At 56.2% G+C, this 24,196-nt stretch overlaps 2 protein-coding genes across 6 annotated transcripts; one reads left to right on the top strand and one right to left on the bottom strand.

Moving 5' to 3' along the window:
* The first annotated feature begins 1,051 nt into the window (after positions 1–1,051).
* RAB9B (RAB9B, member RAS oncogene family) lies at positions 1,052–7,116 on the top strand. Of its 4 annotated transcripts, none has more exons than XM_051630098.1 (3): positions 1,052–1,095; positions 2,975–3,209; positions 3,762–7,116. In XM_051630098.1, the coding sequence occupies exon 3, from the start codon at positions 3,797–3,799 to the stop codon at positions 4,400–4,402; it is 606 nt and encodes a 201-aa protein (XP_051486058.1). In that variant the 5' UTR covers positions 1,052–1,095; positions 2,975–3,209; positions 3,762–3,796; the 3' UTR covers positions 4,403–7,116. The 4 variants fall into 4 exon arrangements, with proteins under 4 accessions (XP_051486058.1, XP_051486057.1, XP_051486060.1 ...); XM_051630097.1 differs by having other exon boundaries at positions 2,711–3,209; XM_051630100.1 differs by lacking the exon at positions 2,975–3,209.
* Positions 7,117–10,338: 3,222 nt separating this feature from the next.
* PLP1 (proteolipid protein 1) lies at positions 10,339–17,667 on the bottom strand. 2 transcript variants are annotated; one of them, XM_051630090.1, is made up of 7 exons: positions 17,521–17,667; positions 14,978–15,164; positions 14,279–14,540; positions 13,296–13,464; positions 13,007–13,080; positions 12,830–12,895; positions 10,339–12,362 (listed from the first exon to the last, which is right to left on the bottom strand). In XM_051630090.1, exons 1-7 carry the CDS (start codon positions 17,522–17,524, stop codon positions 12,291–12,293), a joined length of 834 nt encoding a protein of 277 aa, XP_051486050.1. In that variant the 5' UTR covers positions 17,525–17,667; the 3' UTR covers positions 10,339–12,290. The 2 variants fall into 2 exon arrangements, with proteins under 2 accessions (XP_051486050.1, XP_051486051.1); XM_051630091.1 differs by having other exon boundaries at positions 14,384–14,540; positions 17,521–17,666.
* Between the last annotated feature and the right edge of the window lie 6,529 nt (positions 17,668–24,196).

Genomic DNA, 24,196 nt, shown 5'->3' with positions numbered 1-24,196 from the left:
CCAAGGAGCATCCCCTTATTCCATGGGCTGCCCTGGTCACAAACTGCCAACACTCTGTGACCGTGGGCCCTTGCCCTGCCACCTCCTCCTCCTCCTGTGCTCCTCTTGTTCCCTGCCTCCTCTGAACCCCCCCTGCAGCCACTCAGGAGTTGGGTTTTCTGCTCCCTGTCCCCTCTGTCCCCTCACTCCTCAGTGTTTGCCCCAGGCTGGGATGACCTCGCACCTGTTTTTCCTTTCAACCACCTGAAGTGTTTGTGTCTGTTGCTTTTCCCCCCCGAAACCTCCTTCCTTAAGACATTCTCCCTCCTGGCCCCACAGGTGATGGTGAGGGTGGGGTGAAACACTCCCTGGGGCTGCTGCCAGCCATCGACCTCCCGCCGTGTTCAGCGGGGCTTCAGGGAGAAGCCATTTGGGGCGTTTGTTCATTTATTTGTTGCACTTCCCCCTTGTGCCGCAGCCGGGCTCCCGCCAGCAGGGTGCGGGGCAGGCCACCCAACCCTCTGCAAGCGGTGCGGGGGGGATGTCACCGGCCTGAGGGGACATCGTGCAGGGAAAACTGTCCTGCTCGCAGAAGGTGCCGTGACCTCCCCACCGCTGCCACGGGGCACCCACCGGTACCGCTCGTCCGACCCGAGGCGGGGGTCCCGTTGCACCGGCCCTCTGGGCAGCGGGGCGGCAGGAGGGGGGAATGGAGAGACAGAAGTGGGGCTGAAGGCGACTGCGGGGAGGGCAGTGACAGGAGCGGCGGGAGGGGCTCGGCGGGGTGACTGAGGAGCGGAAGGCGGGCGGTGCCGGGGATGCGGGCGGTGCGGCTGACGCGGGAGGTGCCGGTGATGCGGGCGGTGCCGGGGATGCGGGTGATGCGGGATGTGCCGGTGATGCCGGAGGAAGGTGCGGCTGATGCGGGCGGTGCCGGTGATGCGGGAGGGAGGTGCGGGTGATGCGGGAGGGAGGTGCCGGTGTCTCCAGACCCGCGCCGTCCCCGCCCCGCTGCCCCGCGCGGCTGCCGGTGCGGGGCGCGAGCGCTGCGCAGGCGCGTGTCGAACCGGCACCTGCGCCCGGCGAACCGGGCGGGCGGCTGCGGCGCGGAGGGAGGTAAGGGCGGGCGGGCCGGTGCTGTTGCCCCCACCCCCCCGACCCCCAGACACCACTTGGGGCTGAGGAGCCGCCCCTTCCCCAGCCCCTTCCCGAGGGGCCCGGGCACCCGCAGCCCCGGCCCCGCGCTCCCCTGGCGGGTGCAGCTCCTCAGCCCATCCCCGCATCTCCCCTCGGCCTTTCCGGTCTGCGGGTCAGGCTGCGGGCCGGGCAGCCAGGCACGGTCCCCCAGGCACGGTCCCCCCGGGGGTCCCGCCTCCTGCCGAGCCGGGAGCCGGGGCCTGGAGGGCAGGCGTGGGGCGGGCCTGGCGCGCAGCTCCCGCGCAACTCCCGCGCAGCTCCCGCGCAGCTCCCGCGCAGCTCCCGCGCAGCTCCCGCGCAGCTCCCGCGCAGCTCCCGCGCAGCTCCCGCGCTCCCTGCCCGCGGTTCAGATCCGCAGACGGAGGCTGGCGGCCGGTGCGAGGGGTCTGGGTCCCGCTGCAAGGCGGGGTTAGGCTCGGAAGGAGCGTGCGAGGGGCTGATCGGTGAAGGCAGGTCGCTCGGCACCGCTCCCGGCGCTGTCACGGCGTGTGACGGCAGCAGCCCCCTGACCTGCCCGGCGCCGCAGGCACCCGGCGCAACCCGTCGGAAATGGTTGAAACCCCTGCTAGCGAAACGTTTCTAAACGGAAACTCTTGCTAGGGCTCAGGCCAGGTGTCAGGAAGGGTTTTGGTGTCAGGAGGCAGAGGCCAGCTTAAACCCCTTTTATAACGCGTTTGGAAAAGGAAGAGCAAGAGGTTTTTGAACAGCTCACCTGCTGAGGGGAGAGCTTCCCACAGCCACCAGCCCCCGGGAGCTGTGCTGCAGCTCCTGTTTGTCTCGTGCAACATTTGTGTGCTGTTCTTGGCTTTAGAGCCACCAGGTTGCACAGATGTTTCTTGGATGATCTATGTCAAGTTAGTTCAGCCATGCCCAGTTTGGGGAGATTCTGTGTAGGGGAAGTGAAACTGACGAGCTGTTCATCTCTGTAGAAACTAACTCGGAGCAGAAGCCAAACTTTCTAATTTTCACTTTTGTGGTAAACACTGGTGGAAAGGCCTGCAAAACGAGCAGAAACAAGGTTGAACAGGGCCTCCTGTGACTGATGCAGAAAGTGGTTTTTGGCCTGGAAGGAACAGGAGCTGCTCTGAGCACTGTCGAATGCTCCTGTTTCAGTTGGTTGGAGGCTGGTCTGGTGGTGTCATCACTAAGCAGCACCACATGTTCACACCCTTCCTAGGAACGTGAGCAGCAGGTATAATAAGCAAGCTACATCTTGTCTCCTTTCATACCAGGCTCTTGCCAGCTGGCTTGCTCCTCTGGCTAGCAGATTCAGGTACATGTTCAATCCGCAGATCAGAGGCCAGTGTGTGTGGGTAGGCAGGCCAAGCAGATCAATCCAGATGCCCTGGATTGAGGGAAGACACGGGTTACACAGCCTGTGCACTCATGCCAGAGCTCCTTTGATTTACTCTTTTCTTATTTTGGGTTTAGCATCTGTAATGTACTTGCTCTGCCCTGGTCAGAAATGGGCTGTGTTCCATTTTACTTGGGGCAAGGGAAACTCAGCACCTTGTTCTTGCCTGTTTTCCTCCAGCCATCAGAGCTGCACTTTCAGCTTCCTAGAGCTCTGCTGTTGGTCTTCCAGCCTGGGTCAACATTACAAATTGAAAGGCAGTGCACCAAGTGCTGCTCTGGCAACTGTGCTGGTTGACCTTTGTTTATTAGTGACTGTTACACTGGAGGAAGGTGTTCCCTGGACAATCCTGGAGACAGAAGCACTGTATTTCTGGAGCAGGTACAGTACAGACAGCAGCCAAAGAAACCTTGTTCCATGTTGGGCCTTTACCTTTGCTTGCAGAATGTCCCTGGGAGGGGGAGGACTGGTTGGCACTTGGCTTTTCCCTTGGGACTGCTGGCTAAGAAACCTGTGGTGTTGGGGTTGCAGTGTGAACTTGCACCCGTGCCCTAGCAAACTGGCCTGCAAAAAGCATTCCCAGGAGACAGCAGCAGAGAAGCTGGATCTCTGAGCCTGGGAAACCCCTCCTGACTTGTGGAGGTCACGCGCTGAAAACAAGCACAGCTCCACTTGTAAGGTGAGTCAGTGTTCTTGGGGTGATTAAGATCTGGTTTGCCTGATGAGTTGTGCTGGTGTTAGGCCTGTACTTCTTTCACATCCTTCCAGCAGTGCAAGTCAAATGGCAAAAATTATTTAGCATGTGAGTGTGCGGTGGAAAGGAAGGCCTGGTGACAGTAATCCCTGGTGATCATGCTGGTTTTGTGACAGCCTAAGGACACAGGCCATAAGAGGTGTTTAACTAGTCATGGTATGTTTGGAAAAACTAGACAAGCTTTCAGATACAGATTTTTCACCAAAAGTGGTATAATTGATACTCAACTCTCAACAGTTGTTCTCGCCTTGCACTTACAACGGTGACCTGCTGCTTCCATTTTGGACCTGATAGAGGACTTGGGTGCCTGAAAGCTTGTCCAATTCCCAGCTCGAATCTCTCTTATTAGAGAGATTATCTCCTGTACACAAAACTTGTTTAAAAGAATGGGAATACCATATTCTCTTCTTCCGTGTGCAACTTTCTGCAGAATCTATGAGTCAAATGGCTGTTTTGTACTTTTTCTGAACCCTGCAGATTGCCTTGGTACTGCAGCCCTCCGTCCTGCTGCAATGAGTGGGAAGTCTTTGCTCTTAAAGGTCATTCTCCTTGGGGATGGTGGAGTTGGGAAAAGTTCCCTCATGAACCGGTACGTCACCAACAAGTTTGACTCGCAGGCTTTCCACACGATTGGTGTGGAGTTTTTAAACCGGGACCTGGAGGTGGATGGACGTTTTGTGACCCTCCAGATTTGGGACACTGCAGGACAGGAGAGATTCAAGAGCCTGCGAACCCCCTTTTACCGGGGAGCTGACTGCTGCCTGCTGACCTTCAGTGTGGACGACCGGCAGAGCTTTGAGAACCTCAGTAACTGGCAGAAGGAGTTTGTCTATTATGCTGACGTGAAAGACCCTGAACATTTCCCATTTGTAGTCCTGGGCAACAAGATAGACAAACTTGAGAGACAAGTGAGCACAGAGGAGGCCCAGACCTGGTGCATGGAAAACGGTAACTATCCGTACCTGGAGACTAGTGCCAAGGATGACACCAATGTGGCAGTGGCCTTTGAGGAGGCTGTGCGACAGGTGCTGGCGGTGGAGGAGCAGCTGGAGCACTGCATGCTGGGCCACACCATTGACCTGCACTCCAGCTCCAAATCAGGGTCTTCCTGTTGTTAAGAGTGGCTGCTGCTTCGGGAACACTGCTCGAGCCGACGGCTGGGTTGGAGCAAGCGTGGACAGCTCTGCCGTGCTCTGAGGAGAGTGGCCACAAGGACAACAGGTGGTTTGCTCGCTGGGGAGCTGCAGCCTCACCATCTGAATTGTGGCTGGAGTTTTCAGGCACAGGGCGTGTATCTGCAGGAGGGAGCTGTTAAAAGAGCATATGAGCACAGTTCTGCTTCTCTTTTTGCCTGTTTTAGCAGGTTTAAAGGACGGAGTTCAAGTCCTTTAAATTCGCTAAAGACAAAAGGGATCTGATCTGTATCAAGAACTGCCTGTAAAACAAAGCTGAGAGTGCTCTTCAAAGTATTTTAGTCCTGAACTCAAAAAATTACTAGACCCACTAAACTCGTGACCTTACTGCCAAAGGAAAGTCTGCTCAGCATACAGAACGAAATCTGTTGTAGAGACTCTAGCTCATGTAACTGTGAGAACACCAAATAATAGAGAGGCTGAGATGTGTGTATCTGTTGTCTGGAATAAGTGCTTTGTGTCCTGGGACTCAGCTGTGCTGAATTTGTTAGAGATTTAGTAGAGCTTTAGAGATTCAGATCAATGTAGAGAGTTGATCTGAAGCAACATATGAAAGAGAGACAGACCTGTGTTTGAATGTGGCAGCATCGCTTCTTTGTAGCTGCTTTTTTCTGGTGTGTTTCTCCTCACCTCTAACTTTGTCTTGTGTGAGTGTTATTTCGTGGAGACACTGTCTGCTTCTTGTTTAATATATGTTTTCTTGTCTCTTCTGGAGGCTCAACACCAGATCTTGCTTCTCGTACCATGAAGCCCTGAATGAAAAACACCGATGTGGACACTCACTGGGTCATGTCAAAGGGTTTAGATTTACTCAGGTGTTCAGGAGATCTGGAGTGTGAAACTTCAACTGGTTTCTGTCACAAGTAATCGCCATATCCAGATGATGTGCTCTAGCAGACCCATGGTAGATGGGTGGGATGTCTGCTGCCTGTGCAGGTGGCTGGGGGAGTCACACGTGGTCAGCTGTTCTATCCACCTATGGGGTGTGGAGGCCACTGTGCTTCGTTAGCTGGTGAGTCAGCATCTTCACTTGCTTTAGCACGAGTTGTTCTCATCTGGATGATGCAACATAGAGCCATTCACATCACTACCTGTTGTGTCAGGTCAGGTGTAGTGCTGCTGGGCACGGTTAACTCATGCCATTGTCCTGGCCCTTACTCCCTAACAGGAATCCAGTACATTTTATCTGTAATTCATATGACAGACTTTGCTGGGAGAGGCTGTCCATTTAGTTAATTGGCCTTTGTTTAGGGCTACTGTGTTCAGTCCATTGGGGAAAGAGCTGCACTGGTTCCACCTCTGTTCAAGGTGGCTGAAAAATGGTACAGGGCAGGCAGGGAACCTTCTAGAAAAGGATGCCAGGCTTTGCTGATCTCAGCTCTTGCTCCCTGCTAGGTGTTAGTCCCAAGCTATTTGTGTAAGGGAGAGGTGAGTGCTTGCTGACTGCTGTCTTTACATTTATAACCTCATGTCCTGCAACTTCCCATGCAAGCATTTGTCCAAAACTGACTTTTCCATAAGCACCCAGGAGCCTGCCATGGGGAGAGCTTCCCTGAGTCTGTATCCACCAGGTGCTGATGTGATCCCCACTGTGAGGAGCTACTGCCACTACTTCTTGTAGCTCACATCGAGCAGCCTCACTTATGCTGTGCTTTAGAACAGCCTCTGCCCTCGGGCTGGCTGGTGGCAGCTAATCCCATCACCAAGCAGTCTCTGAGCCTGCAGGGAGTCTCCTCTGGGGAAATTAAGGGATGATCCTGCCCTTCCCTGCAGGGCAGTCACGTGTGGAAGGGACTGAAGCTTTAATGCAAAGTGCTTTAGAGGGGTCTGGTTTCTAAGCAGGGCTGAACACTCATTTGCAGGGATAGGTAGGGAGTGTTTGCAGCCTCTGCAAAACCAGGTCTCTTGAGGTACAAGAGAAGGCTCTGTCTCTGTAGGTGCAACAGGTTTATACAGGATATTACAGTTGCTGATATTTACCAATGTCTGAGCTGCCCAGGACTCTAGATTTCTTTTCAGTTTAACACTTCTTGGTATTTCCTTGAAGATCCCAGATTCAGTGACCTGTGCATCTGATTTACATCTCTGAACAGACACATTTCCCTGAACTGGTTTGAGGAGGGGGTGCCTGGGTGTGCTAGAGGGGCTGTTGAGGTTACTTCCAGAGGGTGAAACTGCTGTTTCCTTAGCACAGCTCCCATGGGATCTGTGTGAGGACTGGCCCCCCCTGTGGGAGATGGCAGAGACTGAACAAGCCACGGTGTAGGAGGTGTACTGTTGGCAGTAGCCTTGGGTGTGTCTTGATGCTGGTAGCTGAGCAGGTCAAGAGTCTCACTGTTCACAGGCTGTGCAGAGGGTATGTGTCACTGGAGGGTGTTTCACAGCATCTTTTATTCCCAGCAGACTTTGGATCATTGACTTTAAAATGTAAGAAAATCTTACTAGGTTTCTGTGTCTTAAAAATCCATAGTATATTTTAAGATTCTGAATTCTTTGTTGCAAAGTTCAGTGCCAACAGCCATCCCCTCTCTGTGTCCACTCATGCTGCTGCACTTATTGCTATTGCTATAGAACTGGAACTATGAAACCAAGATTCTACCTTTATTTAAGCAAATAAAACATGGATGTATTCAAGTGAATTCAGGAAGTGGCTGCCTTCTTGGTTTATCAAAGTTCAGGTCAGCTCCTGTTCTCCTGACAGATGTACAAATTGAGTTGGTTATAGCACCTGGCACAGAGAAATTACTAAGGGATCAAAGGGGTTGGTTATTCCTGAATGTACTCAACTAGGCCAGTATTTGAAGAAATAGACTTTATTTACCAGCTGAATCCAGTGATCAGTTTTGTCTTTTCAAGAGTGTGTCAGAAAATACTTTCATAACAGAAGTATTCCATATTGCTTCCCCTTGTCACTGTGTTTTCATTTCCAGCCTGGGCTCTCAGCAGCAAGCCAGGTGCTTTCCTTTGATTTCTTCCTGCCACCTTGGAACCAGTCCCTTGGGCTCCAGGGGGTTGTAACCAGGCGTGATTTCCATAGGATGCTGTGACAGAAGCCAGCATATGGGGACTGTTCTCTTCCGCTGTCCTGCCAAGATGGTCACTTACTTTGGAAGGCTTTCTCTGTGTCTGCAAAGTCTGTGCCTGCTGTTTCTCTGGCAGAACCTATTAGTTTCTTTTTCTCTCTTCTGCCTGTCCATGCTTCCAGAAGCAGTGTAGGTTTTCAAGTCCTTGGAAATCCTGCTTTTTGAATGTGAGCTGGAATATCTGGGAGCCTCCAGCATGTTACTTCAGCTGTTTTAAAACGCAGCTGGACACAGTCATTGTGACCTGGTGGGAGATGGTTTCAGCCTTGTGGGAGCTGCAGGGGTTGGGTGAGGCTGTCTCACCTCAGCAAGGATTGGTCTAAAACCCATCAGAGCCACTGACTCCACTGATGTGAGCTATTTGTAAGAAAACACAGGGCAGAAGTGGGAGCAGTAGTGAGGCTGTTCCCTCATTCCCTGCTTTGCCACTCCAAGCAATAGCAGAGGGCTCAGTGGTTTTTGTCCATGGATCCCTGGAAGGTAAAGGAGTGTCTCCAAAGGAGTCCTTGGGCTGGTACACGTGGCCACATGCAGACACACAACTTCTGTCTTCACGGGCAGCCAAGTACAGCATCTGCCTGTGCTGTTGTCTTGGTCCTTTCCATGAGGACTTCCCACTTGCTGTTCCCTCCTCGTCCCTGGGCATCTCCCTAGCAGAGCCAAACTGTGAGCAGAAATGGAGAGAAACCAGCTGGGTCCTGAGAGGTGGCAGGTGAGCCTTGAGTGGAAAGGTGTGAACTTTTCATGGAACCTTTACTTGTTTCTGCCTAGACTGCACAGTGCAGGACTGAGCCCAAGGCAAACGAAGGCACTAGCGGGAGAAGGCAGTTAATTCTTCTGATGGGTGGCCGGTGGGGGGTTTGTTTCGGGGCACCCTTAGCAGGAGAGGTGCCTTTTGCAGGGAGGGCTTCCCCGGGGAAGCGGGGGCCGGGCAGCCGGGGCACGACGCCCGCCCGGCCCCCCCCGCTCCCGGCAGCGCCGGCCCGGGCAGCAGCGGCTGCGGGAACGGCCGCGGGGAGGAGACGGAGGACCGGGGATACGGGACCGGTACCGCCCCGGCCGAGGGAGGTGGCCGGGAGGAGCATCAGCCTGGCCGGGCTGGGTCCCGGGGGCCTCCTGGGCGGAGGGCTGGGCGCCCGCGGTCGTCCCTGCACCCACAGCCTGGGTGCTGCCATTTCAGCCGCTAGACAGGGACAGGGTTTGGTTGCACTGGTGCCTTCCTCGGAGCTCTCCTGATGGGCCGGTAGACAGGGCTTTTTTCCCTGTCTTTTCTCAGCCCGTTCCTGGCGGGCGCTGGATGCCCAGGGGAGGAACGGTGAGAGCAGGTCCCGCGTCCCCAGGTGTGGTGGCAGCGAGACACGACCAAGGGCACACCCGACAAGAGGCTACATGTGTCTTTTGGCCCTTGGGCTTGCCCGGCGTCCTGGCCACGCTGGCCACTTTCACACAGCACCTCGTGCTGCTGTCCCCAGCCCTCACCCCAGCTGGGGGGCACCAGTCTCTGCCAGGGGAATGAGAATGGTGTTTTGTCCCCCGGCTCGGTCCTGCCAAGCGGCTGATCGCGCACACACAGGGCCCTTTCAGCATGGGGACAGGAGGGCGATGGCATCTGGGAACGCAGGGAACAAAGGGCCCCATTGATGCTGGCTGCAGCCCCACGGGTTTCTGTGAGCCGGGGCAATGCCAGGGGTGCAGGCACAGCTGTGCACAGAGCTGGGGCAGCAGCAATGCATGAGCTTAACCTACCCCAGCCAGGCTGCATGGGAAGTCTTGCTGCCTGCTCAGAGGGGGCTGGAGCTGGGGAAGGGTGGGATTTGGGCTAGAGTCTCATTTAGGAAGAGCAGCAAGGGTCCTGGCCATGGGTAGGTAACAGCCTGCAGGCGCTCAGCCTGCCCTGCCACTTCATGGGCACCCAGTCATGCCTGAAGTCTGTCTCTTGGGCAGATCTGCTGCAAACAGGAGCAGTGCTGGGGTTTCAGTCCAAAGCTGGGAGCATCCCTCTGTGACCTCACTCACTGGAGGCTCCTGAGCACAGTGCCTGAGGGGAAATGTCCAAGAGGAGCAATATTTGAATTGATAATTCCGTAGCTGCTGTGGAAACATGCATCTAAGGGCAGGGACCATCTGGTCAGGGGCAGTAAGACACCAGCCGATGACCTGGCTGCACACCAGCACTGTGCAAACTGTTAACAGCCACGTGGCAAAGGATGTGCAGCCACCGAGAGGGTGCATGGACAGGACACAGGGCCCTGGGATAGTCAAATCCATGCTCATGCCTACACAAGACAGTCCTGTTTCACACAGGGCTTTCTGCAGGTGGGAAATTTGCACATCCTGCGTGGCTGTGGATGTGCTTGTACACGTAGATTGCCTGAGGCAAGGCAGAGATCTTGGCTTCACCCCTGCTGATTAGTTTTGTTCTGGTTGTGCTGTAGGAGCTGCATCAGGAGCCATGGCAGAGGCTGTCACTGCATAGGCGGAGTATTAAAGGGCAGTAGCACATAAACAAACACGAGCAAGTGGCTCCTGCAAGACTCCAGCTTTCCTCTGGGTGGCTGGAGGAGAAAATAGAGGGCTCCCCAGCTGACCACTAAGATTCTGAAGTCAGGGTTATGAATGTCATGTCTGGTGTGGGAAGGAGGGGTGGGCAGAGTCCTGTGGTGGCTGCTGGTCCACACATGAAGCTGGCAAGTGCTGCTCCTCTGGGACCTTCTGTCCTGCAGCCTCCCCTTCCCTGCCTGGGAAAGCCAGCACAACAAATGGACAGACAGACGTATGTCTTGTTCAGAATGTTCTTAATTTTAATTTATTTTCTTTAATTTTTATAAAATACATCTTGTAAGATAAGTCTCTAAAAACTTGCTCCTTTTTATTGCTTGTTAACAAGTTGAAATTCTAGATCAGAAATGAAGGAAACACTTTCAGTTTATTAACTCTCTTTTTGTGTGTGTGTGTGTGCACATGTGTCCATGTGTGTGTGTTTGGGGTCTGGGGATAATAGTGGGAAGGAGGATCTGGTTACTTTTTGTTAAATGGATACAAAAAACCCCCAGCAAAACCCCAAGAGAGATAGTGTTGATGTGAATTTCCAGATCTTGACTGGTTTCTCCCCACCCTGCTGTCCCTCCTGCCATCTCCCCCCACCCCAGCCCATGTGCGTTCGTAGCCTGGCCAACCTATTTCAGCATTCCTGGTGGCAAGGATCCTTCAAATGCTCTGCTCAGCAGATCTGCTCCTTTATCCTTGCCCCTGCTGAAACTGGCACTTAAAAAAAAATCATAATAATACAGACAAGAAAAAATAAAATCCATGCAAGATGGAGCTACAGTCTGCCACTGAAAGTAGTTTCTCCAATAAATAAACACCAAGATTAGTGTTAAGGAGAGGCAGGAAAGAGCAAAACGAAATACCAACTGGCAGGGAGGACTGGAAACAGCATTTTGGCAGGTCTGGCTGGACCCATGATACCCAGCCATGGAGAGTGATCATGGGGGAGAGGTCATCTCCACCAAACCCCTTGCCTCACTGCCCCCCTCCATGGGAAAAGACTGAATTGGCACCAGAAAGGATCTGGTTTGCAGACACAGGCTGTGTTTCTGCTCTGTGACCCCCAAACCGCTGCCTTTCCTTCCCTCTTCAACTGCTTCATGGGTTTCAGCTGGAAGTGAGATGCTGCCAGTCCCTCCCACCCCGGCAGACACAAGACAGTCATCCTGACTTGCAGGAAACATGGGGGGGGGAGAAACGTGAGGGACAAAAGGAGCAGGGGACAGAATGAGGGGCAAGTTATGTTTGACATTGGTGAGAAACAAACCGAGGTCTCCGCCGCAGCGGAGGTTAGAGAAGCAGATGTCACCCCAGAGAAGAGCACCATTGTGAAGGGACAGGAGGGCGCAGCAAGCGCGGCGGGAGCGGCGCAGTCCAGAGGGTCATCCCTGCCTGCAGAGGGATGGCTCTGGCTTTATGCTCCCGGGGCATGGAGCAGAGAGGGGTGTCACCTCTCTGTCAGACCTATCTGCCGCCTCTCTGCTGCCTGGAGGGTAAAGCCAAGAGTCCCCCTTGTCTACAGAGACACCAAACTCCTTTAGGCTTTAATAGGGACAGCTGGGTTAGGGCTTTATGAGCATTGGGGTCAGCACTCTCTTCTCCGCAGTCGGAAGATCCTTGCCCTGAACTCCCTTTGCCTTGGCCACAGCAGGCAATTTGGGGTAAATTCATCTTTCTTTGCTAAAGGAAAAAAAAAAAAAAAAGAATCCTTCTTTTATTCTCCATCCATGGGTGGTGATAGCAGACAGCTCCAGGAGAGTCTCTAGCAATGGTACCAGGACTAGGCCAACTTCCTTTTCTCTCTAGGTAGCCTCTTGCTACTCACGGAGCAACCTATATGGATTTCCTCCTCCCAAGAGCATGAAGGCCTTTGCTCATCCCTAGGCAACACTGGGACATTGGAGTAAGTCCCTCCTTTTCTCTGGCTGGTTTTGAAGGGCTTGGCCCTAGATCAAACTGGTTATGGATGAGCAGAGAGAGAAAAGTGCATGAAGAGGTGTCCATTGGTGGAAAGCTCTCCTTCCTGGTCATGCTCAGCACGATGGATGCGAGGCAGGAAGAAGAGGGGAGTCAGCGACGAAGGCAGAGTTAATGCAGGAGAACTGGTGTCAAGTGGCTGCAGTGTTAAAGCCTCGGGGTTAGAGAAAAGAAGGGCATTTGGTCTGCCTGGGCTCCACCGTGGGCTAGAACTTGGTGCCTCGGCCCATCAGCTTGAGGACAGCAAAGTTGTAGGTGGCGGCGATGATGAACGTGAGCTGTGGGTGGAAGAGAGTGAGCGAGGGGGGAGCAGGAGAAACAAAGCTCCCGCAGGTGAGAAGGGCGAGTGGGTGGGACTCCTCCCTGGGGTACACCTGAGGTGCCATCCCCCGGCTCAGCACCCCAACAGGGAAGTTGCCCCATGGAGGCTGTGGCCCCACCTCACCGGCCAGACACTGCAGTGTCTCATCCCCAGCGTAAGGCGAGAGCAGAGCTTGGGAAAGGTAGGGGACTCGGCACACAGGCAGCAGGATCTCTCCCCAGTGGTCTCCTAGAGCCTCTACAGATCCCCTCCAGCAGCCACCTCTGCCTTCTTATGGCCTGAATTTGCCAGCTGCACTTACGTGCCAGAAAATGACACGAGTACGGGTTCTGTCACATCCATGCCCACCACCTCCATTGTCCTCTGCCCCTACGTCCTCACTGGGCGGAGGAGAATGACCAGACAGGGGGAGCACTGACTCACCAGTGAGACCAGCGTGGCAGCCGCCCCCACAAAGGCCGCAATGAAGAGATGGAAAGTCATCTGGAACTGCAAGGGAAGAGGCAGGTGAGCTCCTGGGGTCCCACATGGCAGCTGGGTAGGCCAGTGCCAAGGCCACCCACTGAGAGGAGTGCATATGGGATGACAGGAGGTGCTCACCTCACTGGTCTTGCAGATGGAGAGCAGGTTGGAGCCACACACCTTGCCGGGGAAAGCATTCCAGGGCAGCACACCTGGTGAGACACAGGGAGCTGGGTGAGCAGGGCACAGGCACCAGGCAGCGGCCTTGCTCAGCTTCCCTCAGCCACCTCTGTCACACCCCCCGCTGTTTCAGGGCTCTTCAGCACTTGTCTCTGCTTTGTCCCAGCCTCATTCACCTGGACCCTCTCCTCCATCCCCTCTCCTCCTCCCTGAGCCCTGGCTGCTGGGTGGTGAATCCAGCACTCACCGTACATCCTGGCATCCGCACACAGGGTGCCGATGCTGGCCGAGGTCTTGCTGGGGTTGGCAATGGACTGGCAGGTGGTCCAAGTGTTAAAGTAGATGTAGACGGGCACCGCGGAGCAGGCGAAGACCAGGAGCCAGATGATGGTCAGGACATAAGTAATGCCCACAAACTACAAGGGGCAGGACAAGTCAGGGCAGAGTCATGGTTACCAGGTGGCCAAGAACATGGACATGGGAGCATGAGGGTCCCCAGACAGGAGAGGGTGCAGGGCAGGCCAGGCAATGAGCTGCTGCCTGCATCCAGCTCCACACCGCCCGCCAACCCTGATGTGTCCCCAAGCAGCCAGCGTGGAGCAGCAGCCTGTGGCCACCACTGCAGCTCATGGGGCCAGCACCAGCCCCAGGCTCACAGCTGGCTACACGTGAATGGGGGTGACCAGCGGCAGCAGCTGGATGGCTGCCCTGTCCCATGTCAGGGTTAACAACCACAGCCACGGCAAAGCAGAATCTGGTCTCTGTGGGAGGGCAGCTGCAAAACCCGCCTCGGTGAACAAATGTTGCTCTCCTGTCCTCCCTCCGTGGTGCCACCCCGGCCAGCCCCAGAGGGAACCACAGCCATCCCTCTCCACTCCCCCAGGCCATGGGCTCTCCTTGCCAGCATTCTGTGATGGTCCCCAAGCACAATGGAGAGGACTATCCTGGGTACACTGGGTACCAGAAAGCCTTGGGCTGCAGCACCGCAAGGAGGCTCGTGGCTTTCCTCCCCGCTGCTTAAATACGAAGCAGTTTCATCAAATAGGGCCATTTGGGCTGCCTTGGTCCCCAGAAGGCCACTGCAGGCCTGGGGGAGGGCAGCCAGGCTGTGCTTCCCTTTGGGGTACCCCAAAACCCGAACGCCCACTGTCTCCTGCCCTTCAGCCACGCCGAGCATGGCAAAACCCGCTACGGGCGCGCGAAGGGGTGCCAAACCCCGGTTAAGATCACCTTGTCAGGATGTCCTAGCCACTTTCCCAAACAATGACACACTCGCTGCAACGAGTGAGCTCGCTGGGGGCCTCGCGCTCCCCTCCCTTTCGGGCCCCCAGTTACCGTTGCGCTGAGGCCCCTGCCGCAGATGGTGGTCTTGTAGTCCCCGAAGATTTGCCGGACGGCGCCGGTGGTGTAGAAGCCTTCGGCCAGCAGCAGGGCTCCGTAGAGGAAGAAGAAGGAGGCCGTGCCATAGATGAAGTACTGAAAAGCGTGGATGCTGCCGGGGAGAGGAGCAGGCAGGGATGCTCAGGCGCTGGGGCAGTGCCAGGGAGCCTGGCCCCGCCTGTGGCAGGGCAGGACAGCCTGGCTGCAGTGACCCTCCCTGTGCCACCCCAGGAGGACCAAAACAGAGGGTGAGGCTGTGACAGGAGTGAGCCAGGACAAAACCATGGCAAGCAAGGCTGCCAACCCACCCCCCCCCCCCGCCTCCCATGCCCTCCATACCTACCTGGTGCAGAAGTCACTTCATGCCTGTTGTTATCTGACCCTCACTACCTGCCCTGACTAGTGCTGGACCTCTGGCACACAGCAAATGGAGCCCAGGTGACAGCACCACCCTGCCCAGCCCAGCTGGACACCTCCTCCCAGCACAGAGAGAGAGGGACACACGAGGGGCCCCAGCCTGAGGGCGATGCGGGGCAGCAGGGTACTTACACGTCAATAAGATACTCGTAGTCCTGGTAGTTTTTGGAGAAGTAGGTCTCAATGAGCTGCTCTGTGCCTGTGAGGGCCTCGTGCCCACAGCCACAAAACAGCGCTACCCCAAAGAAGCACAAGCCAGTAGCAACCAGCGAAGCAAAGGGTGCCCCGATGAGACATCTGGCACAGCACTCGAGCAGACCTAGGGAGAAGAGAAGTGAGGTGGGATGGGACTGCTGGGACAGGAGCACTCAGAGCCCGCAGCTCAGGAGAAGGCAAGGACGTGAGGAGGAAGGTGCTGGGCAGGAGGAGGGAACGGGTTGAAGGAAAACCCAAAAATTATTTGTTGTGGTGCTGGAGAGCCCAATCCAGCAGCTTCTCTGAGAGCTCTCTAAGCAGCCAGGATCATAGCCAAGTGTGCCCAGGGACAGGGGTTGGCAGCAGCATGGCAAAGCAGCCCCTTGGGTGGACAGGGAGCTGAGGGGAGCCAGCCATGCTGACCCATGCAACACAAGATGAAAATACAAGACTATGTAGCATAATGCCAGTGGAACCCAGCAACAAGCTGCTAATGGGCTCCCTGCTGCCGGCACAGCCCAGCTGACGGCAATGACAGTGCCAGCTGCCTGCCTTTTTCTTGTGTGATTAAAGGTGGAGGGGAACCCAGCACCTCCACAGAGACAAACCCCAGTGGAGACCCTGCCCCCTCAGGGCAGGAGCAGCCAGCACCTTGAGCACCTCAGGCTTCTGGGCAGCACAGCAGGGCACACTCATCCTCTCTCCTGGCACTCAGTGGACAGCTTGTGCCGCACCAGCTCTGTTACACAGGCAGATGTGGTTATGGAGAAGAGCCACATTAATTTCCCCAATGTCAGCACTTGTAGAATAGATTCAGTTCTCCAGGACAGATATTTGGCAAGCAGGCACATATACCTGTGTGTGGCTAGGGAAAAGTGAGGGCACATGCCAATATGCTACTTGGTTTGCCTAAATGCTAAAGTTTTTCAGCAGTGGGGCCAGGGGCACCTGCTCCTTCTGCACATCAGGGCTCTAACATGCAAGATTCTTAGCCTAGGTTCCAGATGGGCTGGGTTTGGATATGCCCAGCCAGCTCCACTCCTGCCCAGTTTGGGGGCAGGCAGCCAGGTGGGTTTGCACCCACCAGCATTTGGCTCTGGAGCACCAGTTTGGCCCCATCTGAGCTGTGAGAACCTGCTGCCCGGGCTGGGCAACACTCCTGTGCAGGAAAGCTGCTCCCCTTCCCCAGGGTGCTCCAGCACCCCACTGTCCTGGTGACAGTGGCTGCCTGCGCACATCTCTTTGGGCATAGCATTTGTGCCTTGAATGCCAAAAAGGCACCCATGGGAAACGTTCCCAAACCCACGCTCCCTCCACGGATCTCACAGCCCTTACCTCCTCCCTCAAAGGACAAGAAAGCCATGGGGTCCTGGCCAGCAGTGCCACGCCCCCCCCCCCTCCCCACTGGGAGCAAGGTCGCGTGGTGGCACCAAGGACAATGGAGGATTGTCCTGGCACTGCCACCCTGGTGGCTGCCCCGTGCTGAGAGCAAACAGGAAACAAAGGCAGCGCTATTGGGGAGCACTGGGACCCCTCCTGCTTGTTTCCCTTGGACACGGCAAGTCCAGGGGGGCTCTTGCTCCTTCTGGCCAACTCCGCTCCCTGAACCTCACTGAGACCCACAAGGATGGTTCTGTGCACCCAGCGGAACACTGGGACCAACATGCTTTTTTAATTTTTATTTTTGGCCACCTAGCAAGCAGCATGGCAGGTCCCTGGGACTGGGGCACACTGGACGGTCCTGTTCCCACAGCACTGCAGGTCCTGCAATGCAGCAGGGCCTGGCAGGCTCCCTGCACATCTCCGGCCCTTTGGGCTTTGGGAAGCTGTGCTGGGGAAGCCTGAGGTGGGGGAAGGGAGGAGAGAAAGAGCCCTTGTGCCGCACAGTCCCGGGTCTTGTACCCGGGCTCGGCTGCTGCTGGAGCCAAACAATATGCTGCAGACAGGAGGAGGAGGAGGCAGGGTGCTGGCAGTCCCTGGCACCCCTGGGAACAGAGCACCCCTGGGAATGGAGCTCCTGGGGGTTATGCCGAGAAGTATTAGTGCTGGGGCATCAGTAGGGAAACTGAGGCACGAGGAGTGCCTCGGTTTTCCCAAGGCTGCCAGCACACAAGTGGCACAAACTGTGGCAGGTCTCGACACCCTGCCTGCACCTTCCAGTTCCCACCAGCTCCAAGCAGGAACTCTCATCTCTCCAGCCCATGTGGCAAGGGCTTGGGTGGGACCAGCTATAGGGGTGACATCTGTCCCCACAGAGAGCGTGTGAGGGCCCGGAGACAGAAAAACGCTTTGGGAAAGGAAAACACCACCCCTGCCGTGCCGAGGCACCCTCCCCCAGCAGCTGCCGTGGCCACGCTGGGGCCACCAGGACCTGCCCAGCGCCAACGGGGAGTCTCAGGGGGCTCTGCTCTGGGACAGGGTCCCCAGAGCCACCAAGTGACAGCTCTCTGGGTGTCCACCACCCTCATCCCCATACTCACCCATTGTTGGACTTGGTCAACTCCCCCGACCGCCCCCTCGGCTGCTTTGGTGCTGTCTGCCGGAGCCCTCGCCTGCCTGGCCGTCCCTCACCTCGCCCTGTATTTCCCCCTCTGGGTGCCTGTCCCGCTCTCCAGCAAAGAAAAGGGCTCTCTGAGTGACAGCCACCCCCCTTAAAGGGACAGGACCCCGCCCCTCCTCCCTGGCCCCCCCAGCAGCACCCCTTGCCTGCCAGCTCCTGGGTGCCTGCTGGCTGCGTAGGCAGAGCCACCCCATGGACCTGCTCGGGGCTTTCGGGGGAAACAGGCTTTTGCAAAAGAAAGGGAGCAGCTTGGGGAACCGGGGGAATTCAAGGCATGTCCTCTTGTGGGTGGCTTTGGGACCCCCCCCAACCTCAGCACCCTTTGGCCAGGCTGTGTTTGCCTTGAGCTTCTCACCATGGCAGTGTGGGAGACACAGGACAGCAGCGATGCTCCTCTGTCACCTCCTTGACCCCCCAGCACCTGCCAGTGGGGAACAGGGGTCCCCTGTCTCAGGGAGCTGCTTTTAGCCTTGGGGGCTCCAGGGGAGTTGTTCCCCTTTTGATGAGAATCCTGCAGCTGCTTTCCCTAACCCCTTGTCCCCCATGGGGGAACAGCACTGGGGTGGGCACAGCCCTGGGGTCCCCAAGTGATGGGTATGGCTCCAGGACTGCGGCAGGTGGACACAGCTCCCTTGGGTGCTCCCACTCCCATGGGTGCCCCCAGCTTCCCTGCAGAGCCAGCACAGGGCTGGGGAAGCCTGCAGAGGGCAACCGGCCCCTTCCCGGCAGGCATGGGGGGACAAAGCCCCTCTGTGTCCCTCAATGCCCTGCCTTGTGCCAGGCAGCGAGGTGGCAGGGCCTGGCTGTCCCTGGGGCTGGGGATGCTGGCAGGCTGGGGCAGTCCCTGGGCTGCAGTAGGCCAGGAGCAGGGTGGTCCATCCTAAGGGGACCCCTGCCCCTTACTCGCCCACCCGAACAGCCACCCCCTGGCTTGCCCGCAGATGGGCTTGGGGGAGGAAACACCCCTTGGGTAGCCCAGGAGTGAGCCCCAGCTCCTGGCCCCCCAGCACCACTCCCTGCTTTGCTTTCCCACTGTGTGGCACCGTGGCAGGGGGCTGCCCACTGTCCCCAGCCAGCCGTGGGGCAGGAAGGGCTAGGGAGGGACAACAGAGTGGGGAGACCCTCTGTCACTGCAGTGGGTGGCATCCTTGGGCACCTCCCTTAGCCCTTCAGGAGGCACTCAGCAGGGATATCATCAGCCATGGTCACCTCATAATGGCCAGGGGAGGGTGACAGCCTCGCAGTATCCCTTTGGAAGTAACATGTGACCCCTACAGCCACTGGGAACCAGCAGGGCCCAGCCTGCACCCCTGGCTACCAAAGGACAAAATATGTCATTAAAAACCCCCACATAAATATAAATCAAAAATAAAAACACGTCATTGGGGGGAAAAAAATGCAAGCCTTTATTTTTCTTTCCATAGAAATTCCATTCTTGCTGACTCTGCAATTTCTGAACACCCAGAGGGGAATCACAGAATCAATCTTAGGAAGCAGCAGCTTTACGCTATCAGGGAGGAAGGAAGTGGGCAACTCAGACTTGTGATTTCTGCACAAAGTGCAGAAAATTACAGTAAATTCCAATTCTGGGCGGTTGGGTGCTGTTTGTCAGCAGGCATTTCCCTCCTGGGAGGGTAACCCCTCGGCTCTGCCACAAGCATCACCCCCTGGCAGCAGGGACCAGCCCATCTCCCAGCAGAGCTCCTGGAGATGTTCCAGAGCAGAGCTGCAAAACAGGGAGATGGGGAAAAAGGGAATATCCCTTCCCTGCATTTCTAAGCCTTGAGGGAGAAAAACGTGTGCAGGGAAGTGGCTGGGGTTGCCTTTCCTCCACCAGTGTGGGGGGTACCCTCCACCAAGCAGCTGGGTGGGCAGCCAACAGTGCACCCCAAACACCCCCTCAGCTGGGGAGGAAGAGCCCCAGGGGTCCACGTGGCTATGGGGGTGCTGAGAGGGCCTTCTTGCACCCTTGGCATTTCAGTGGGAGAGGTTGTGAGAGCCCCTCCTGCAAATCCTCAGTGTCTAACTGCACGCTTCTGCACACTTGGAGCAATCCTGCAGCTCAGCCCCTTGCTGGATGGGGCCCGAAGAGCAGCCTGCAGCTGCAGGAACCTGCCAGCCTGCATAAAGCTTTCCTTGTCGGCTCGTCCCTGCCAAAGAAAATGCTGCTATTTCTCAGGCAGGGAAGAGACACATCCATTTACCAGCCAGGAGGGGGCCATGCCAGGCTGGTAAAAATAAACATGCTTATAAATCAATCTGAATCACCTTGCAATTTGTTCTGACCCTTGGGCAGTGGCCAATTATGTCCAAAACCATCTCTGAAAGGGCAATTAAGGGCTTAGCTACCTGCCCTCATTAACAGAGCCTGGGACTGCCATCCTGCCCCTTGTGACCCGTGCCAGGGGCTAAACACGAAGCCTTTCCCTCCCCAGCCACCCACGATCTGCAGTAAGATACTGGAATGGGCTGCACCAAAATGAGGTATGTGGAGGAAAACATGCACATCTGTAAATACACCACCCTCTGGGATGTTTGTGGGGTTTTCTCTTCCATTTTTGGTTCTTCACAGCTGTGGCTCAGGCTCAGGCTTTCCCTGGGCCATGGAGAAGGCAAGTTCAGGGCTGCAGGGACAAGGAGGTGACTGCAATGGCAAAGGGGGAGCCACACGGGCACCACTCTGCCACGTCAGGGCAAAGCAGTGAGATGGGAGAACAAGCAGGAGCATATGGGGCAGAGAACCAAAGCATCCTCCCTGTCCCCATATGCAGCCACTTCACCCATAATGGCCACAGACAGCCTGTCACAGCCACTCCCATCACACTGATGGCTCAGGACAGCCTCCTGCTTGCCCTGGCCCCCCCCCCCCGGCACACACCAGGCATGCAGGCAGCCCTCCCCAGTGCGAGCCAGGAGGTTGCAGGGATGCTGGTGGCAGTAGGGGCCAGCTGAGAGGAGGTTCCCTGCTCCACCCCAGCTGCTGCAGCTTCAGGAAGGATTTCCCCCACCCCCAGCTGATTTTTTTGCTTGCATCCCCGCAGGCTCATTTTCTGCACTGCCCTGGGCACCGGGTGAGGTATTCACAGACACATGGTGGCCAAAATCCCACTCTTCAGTGGCTGCTGACCCTGCAAAACACAGAAAGCCCCTCTACCCTGCACCCCCAAAATGCAGGCAGATCCCTGGTACACCCAAGAGGAGCTGGTGACAGTGTGTGCAGTGCCCTTATCCATTATAGATGGGGCAGCGGGAGAAATCCTGGTGTATCTTGTCACAGCTGAGAACCTTGCTGCTATTTTTAGGCAGTCACTTCCCCAGCCAGGCTGAATTTCTCATTATCTGCTACGGATTTTAACTGTCTTTCTTCACCTGTCTCAGTTCACCCATCGGTGGGGTAAAACATCCCAGCCAGGGAAGTCCAAGAAAAGCCCTGACATCGAGCTGCCCCAGGGCAGCTCTGCGGCCAAGGCAGCAGCCAGGGATGCCCAGGGATTTTCCTGCCATTCAGAAGCTCCTGCTCTCCCAGGCAGCCCCATCCAAGCTAGACAGGAGGCATCGACCACAGGAAGGTCACAGCAGCCCCAGCAGCATCTGTCCAGCTGCCTCCTCCCGACGGTGCCAAGGATGCTGCCCGGAGCCGGCCCCGCTCGCTGCTGCCCGGGCCTGGCTGCACTCCCTGCCCTATTTGTATTCCTGGGTTGCTGCAAGGCTGCAAAATGTGCTAATAAAAATCAAATTTAAAAAAAACAAAACAAAACAACAACAAACAAAACACCAAACAAGAAGCTGGCAGAGGACAGGGGACACATGCTGAAGGACAGTCAGGCCAGCAGCGCAGGATGACAGAGGAAGGACAGGGGCTGCCCCCCCTCCCCCCCAGGATTCTCATCAAGCTCATTGCCAAGTGCAGCAAGTCCCCTGGGTTCATTACAGGTTTGGGGAAAAGGTGATTTTTTTTTTTTAACCCTGGCTGATTTTTCCAGCAGATTTGCCTTTAATGTCCACAGCCTTTCTCCTTGATTTTTCTTCCTAAAGGAGAGTGAACAGACTCCTCACACTGATGTTCTCTGGGCTGTTCATTACTCTCTCGTGGGGTCATGTTCTTGAGTTGTTCTCATTTCAGAAAATCCTCTAGAGGAAAGACAAATGTTGTTCTGCCTTCTTGGAGCCTGTGGTGTCTGAGAAGAGCAAATCCAGCCTAAGACTGTTGTTTCTATTTGCCCCATTCCAAGCTTCCTCCCCGTAATTCCCCTCCCACACCCCCAGCCTCAGGAGGGAACCAGCCCACACTGTGGGGCAATGTGGGGACAAGGTAGCAGGAAAGGGGTGACCCATGGGAAAAGAGAAGGTACACAAAGATGGGAAAGGGCTGGGTCACCCTGAGGTGGTGAAGCACCCACTGAGGGGCTTGGCATCTGTGCCAGGCTTTCCTACTGGCCCCAAGAGTCCTTCTGAACACTTACCTAAATTACCTAAATTCAATGTCCCTTGCCCAGCTTGCCAAGGTCGTGGGATCAGCTGGTGTCATTGCTCCAGCATTCCCTCTGTCTGCACTTCACTCCCTGCTTGCTCTGCAAAACAATCCACACAGTTGACCCAAAGCAGAGCACCACTGGCACCAGGAGGCACAAGGTCTGCAGCCCACGGATGGGAAAAAGCAAGTTAGGCCCATCTAAGCCATATTTTCAGGCCGGGTGGGAGTCCTCTGCTTGTACATGATGGGGAGGGGAAGTACATTAAACATTTCCTTGACAACCTGCCATAAAATATCAGAAATAAGGTAGATATGGGTGGGTAAGTGCCTATTGGAGGAGGGGTTGATTTTGGAGAACTGGTGTTGGACTCTCTTCTATAGCTTTCAGGAGACCAACATCCGAAACACTGCCCAACCTGCATGGACTATTCCCAGGAGCTCCAGGATGCTGGGCAGGGCTCAGACAGCCTTTGTGCAGGCAGTGACCAACTCAACAGAGCACAGAAGAGCTCCCCAAGGCAGTGCTGAGTTGCTCAGTCACCAGCAACATGCCCTGGCTCTCCCTCAGCCACCCTGCAGGCTCCCATCTGGCATCGCATCTGGAGCCGGTGGCAGCCACACTGCCTGTGTGGCTACGTCCCCAGGATGGCATGACACACCCCAAGGCTGCACGATGGCACAGGGGACCAAAGCCCTACAGATCACCCTGAAAAGTCCCATCACAGGGGGACTGCATTTCTCATTGCCCAGCTCAGATTGACCTGCTTGCAGCCTCAGAGTGGTGCGGGGCTGAGCTGCCTCCCATGGTAAGGAGGGGGATGAAGCTGGATGGGGCTGATCCAGCTGGATCCTGCTGTGCCAGGACTGCCTCCAAGACTGGGAGAGGCTTGCCAGCCCTGTCCCCTCTGGCCATCTCCTCATGTGTCCCAAACTCTGCTCCCCAGCAGCTGGGGACAGATGAGGTACGTTGGCCCAGCACTGCCCTCCCCAGCTGTACAGGGGCTGAGGGCAAATGCAGCAGCCTCACAGCCACAGTGATGGGCTTAGCTCCTCAGGCCTTCCTGCCCCTCTCTGGGGATATGAGCCCTGCTGCAGCATCCCACCCTCTCTCTGAATGATCCCCAAATGAGACAGACATACCCCAAGAAGCACCCAGAGGAGCTGGTGTCACCCTCCAGGATCTGCAAAGGGCCTAGAGGTGGGCTGAAACACAGCTCAGAGAGGTCACTGAGGATGCTCTCCTCCCACTGGCTGAGCAATTGCATCTGGCATAGCCTTGGCCCTGCAGAGAGGTGACCTCTGTGCCTGGCAGCTCGGTTAGGGGATGGCCACCCCCATGGTCACTGTGGGGCCACCACAGCTCCACTGGCTGGCTCCCCTTGGCTGGTCCAGCAGCACAGAGCATCCCTCCACAGCTGCTGCACACAGCACCTGCCCCATGCCACATCAACTGCAGGGGTATTTTTAGCCTGGAAAAGTGCCACAAAATCACAGAGTGACATTAGCTGGAGTTGGGACTAATGTCTGTCTTGGTTCACCTTGCAGACTCCTCTGGGTCACCCTGCCCAGCTCAGCAAGGCACTGAGTCTTGCTGGCACTGCCACAAAAGCCCCAAGCAACCACTGGGTTCCCCAGCACAGCCCCTATCCTGTCCCCTTCTCCAGTGCCACCTTCCCCTAGAAGCAGCCCCATGACCTTCCAGGGCCAGTGCAGGGGATGTCCTGCCCTGTCCCACTGGCAGCTGCACCCCAACCCAGTGCCCACTTGCCCTGCTGAAACATGGTGAGGGTTCAGGCTCTCTGCCTGTGCTCTGGTGCCAGTGGGACCCCAGTCTCCCCACCAAAGCACCACTGCAGTTAGCCAGCCCAACCTTAGCCATGCCTTTGTCACCCTGAGATGGTTTTTCGCTTCTTCTGGGAAAGGAAAGCACCTGCTGCCCATGACGCAGCTTCTCCAGGAAAGAGGAAGACCAGCACAACGCTGGGGAACCAGGTGAATGTGCCACTGAATGAGAATGAAGCTCCTAAGCTCAGCATGGGCTGGGCAGCCCGGGAGAGCTGCAGGCTGGCAGCAATGCACGGCTACCCTCCGGAATGTGCTTTTTCCCAGCATTAATTTCACA

The sequence above is a fragment of the Apus apus genome, chromosome 12 (genome assembly GCF_020740795.1).
Source record: "Apus apus isolate bApuApu2 chromosome 12, bApuApu2.pri.cur, whole genome shotgun sequence".
Lineage (NCBI taxonomy): Eukaryota > Metazoa > Chordata > Aves > Apodiformes > Apodidae > Apus > Apus apus.
Note: the sequence above shows the minus strand (reverse complement) of the source record. Positions and strands in the feature narration are given on the sequence as shown.